Source organism: Limulus polyphemus, unplaced genomic scaffold (genome assembly GCF_000517525.1).
Source record: "Limulus polyphemus unplaced genomic scaffold, Limulus_polyphemus-2.1.2 Scaffold2417, whole genome shotgun sequence".
Lineage (NCBI taxonomy): Eukaryota > Metazoa > Arthropoda > Merostomata > Xiphosura > Limulidae > Limulus > Limulus polyphemus.
The window spans coordinates 85,149-87,424 of record NW_013668027.1 but is presented as its reverse complement, the minus strand read 5'-3'; the positions used below and the strand labels follow the sequence as shown (position 1 = coordinate 87,424).

General features: G+C 27.7%; 1 protein-coding gene across 1 annotated transcript in view; it reads right to left on the bottom strand.

The window, feature by feature from the left end:
* Positions 1-2,276, bottom strand: part of LOC106466901 (vacuolar protein sorting-associated protein 18 homolog) — a 172,377-nt gene that overhangs the window by 89,385 nt on the left and 80,716 nt on the right. The window contains exon 8 of the mRNA XM_013927208.2: positions 1,566-1,684. Coding sequence (XP_013782662.2) covers positions 1,566-1,684 — 119 coding nt within the window. The remainder of the gene's footprint in view (positions 1-1,565; positions 1,685-2,276) is intronic.

The following is a 2,276-nucleotide window of genomic DNA, read 5'->3' as shown; positions in this document are numbered from 1 at the left end:
GATGTGACAGGTGGGTGTGGCACGAGGAGTCTAATTTTCTATTTGATAGCTCTGTAACCAAACAAAATTGAAGACTATAAAAATTATTGTTTTTATGAGCAATAAAGATTTTATTGAGAGTAATATATGTTTAATTATGTACTTTTTCAAGGGGTGGTGGATAAAATAAGGAAGATGACATGCTAAGAGAAAATGTGTCACGTGGGTCACACTAAGGGAAATTCAGGATTTTTTAAAATATTTCCTTATAGAATTAAGAACTTAAAACTTTTATACTATCAAAATATGGGTTATTAGCTAAAATTTTATCCTATTCTAATTGGTATAACTTAACCAAAAAGTAGTTTAACAAAATTTTAAATGTATGACACTAAAACTTTGTGCCATGCACAGTAAAGGATATCTGTGGTGATAGGGTTTAACAGAAATGTTTTACTTGTCAATCCCAAGAATCTCTTTTGTTTTTTAGCTTTTTCTCTTTCTTTGTTTTTCTGTTTTTCTTTCAATTACTGTCTCACAACTGGCTCTAGGTTAGGGATGCCTTTCAGTTGAGCCACCACCCCTCATTTTTACATTTGTTTTTAGCTCAACTTCTATTCATGTATGAGGATTGGGATAGGTAAACCTGATATTTGACTTATCCCAACTACTGTGCTTTAATTTCACAGATATATTTTATGAGGATACAAACTACCATTCCCACAATGTTTTTTATTTGTGGCACGTTTTGTTTTTGACCTACTTGCTTAGAATTTCATATATAAATAAAAAAATGAACAGACAGACAGTTATAATGGGTAAGGAATATGCTGAATAATGTATAGGGAGAAAACAAATAACTAAGGAAAACACTGCTCTTAAAGTAAGATGGATTATGAATACTAAAGAAACTACCATTCACATTGGAACATTTCTAAAAGTTCACAATAAAATATATAGAAGCCAAAAACAGAGTTACGAATACGCTGTTGCAATAAAATGGGTATAAATAAAACAATATATAGTATAAGGTACAGAATTTATGCATAACATAAATTGTATATATAAAGATAAAATCTACAAAAACTCCAATAAAATATCTGAATGGATGAAGTAAGCAAAAAACATTACAGTGTGATGTTCAAGAAATAATGAGCAAATGTTAAAACATCTTACAAAGGAATATCATTCAAAAACTTTTAAAACTAGTACCTACTGAGCTACAAATGTAAAAGAACTTACATTTCAAAAGAAAATTAAATGTGGTTAAGTAGCTTCAAACTTTCAATCAAACAGCAAACAAATAATGTTATTGTAGCAGCATACTCCTAAAGTGTTACTCTTTACTTATTTTATTCTTAACAAGTGATGCACCTGAATCAATTATACTAATTAAGATCATATGGAATTTACAAAATTAATTTGGATTATAAAAACAAGTTTTATGTATACCTGCTAAATTGTAATGTTACAGAACTGTTTTTATTATCATATCACATAACTTAAAATTACTTTTACGCTAAAATTGTGAAGTATTGTTAAAGGCAATGTATTCTACACTTTTAGTAAACTTTAGAACTATATACCTTGCAGTTGTTACCATTATGAAATATTTGTTATCTCCAGGAAATGTACTTGATAACTTGTGAAATTCTAGTCCAGTAATAGTGGTTTGTTGGGAATTTCCATTGCAGATTTCAAATAACTAAACAAAAAAAAATATATTTTTAAAAAATTTTTCTTCATACTATTTAAAGAATGGGATAGAAAAATAAGATATTACCTTACACAGGTCACACTTTTACAATTGTTATAGAAATCAATATCTCATTAAACCATTACAATAAAACTACATTATGAAACCAGTAATGCTATACAACTCTTCAAATTTGTATCTCATCAGATAAAACATCAGTTAAAAACCCTTAACCTTCTTTAGGTATGTACTTTGTGCTATATAGCAAAGAAATATCCATAATAAATCTATCATTTTGTGTTCAATAAATTCACTCAAATTTTTTTTTTTTCACAAAACAAATATTTGTTAAGAACTACCTTCACAATTTCAGTTAGATAAAACAGAAGAAAGTGAGAAAGTGCTGTTAAAAACTTCTCTTGCTGATTTTATGCTCAACTGGTAATTAGCCATAATTTTATTATGCTTCAGTGGATCGGGTATTTTAATTCACACACAATTTAGCTAGTACTTTCTACCAATGACTAAATAAACTTTCATTAGTATATATCTATCTATATATCTATATATATATATATATATATATATATATACACACACA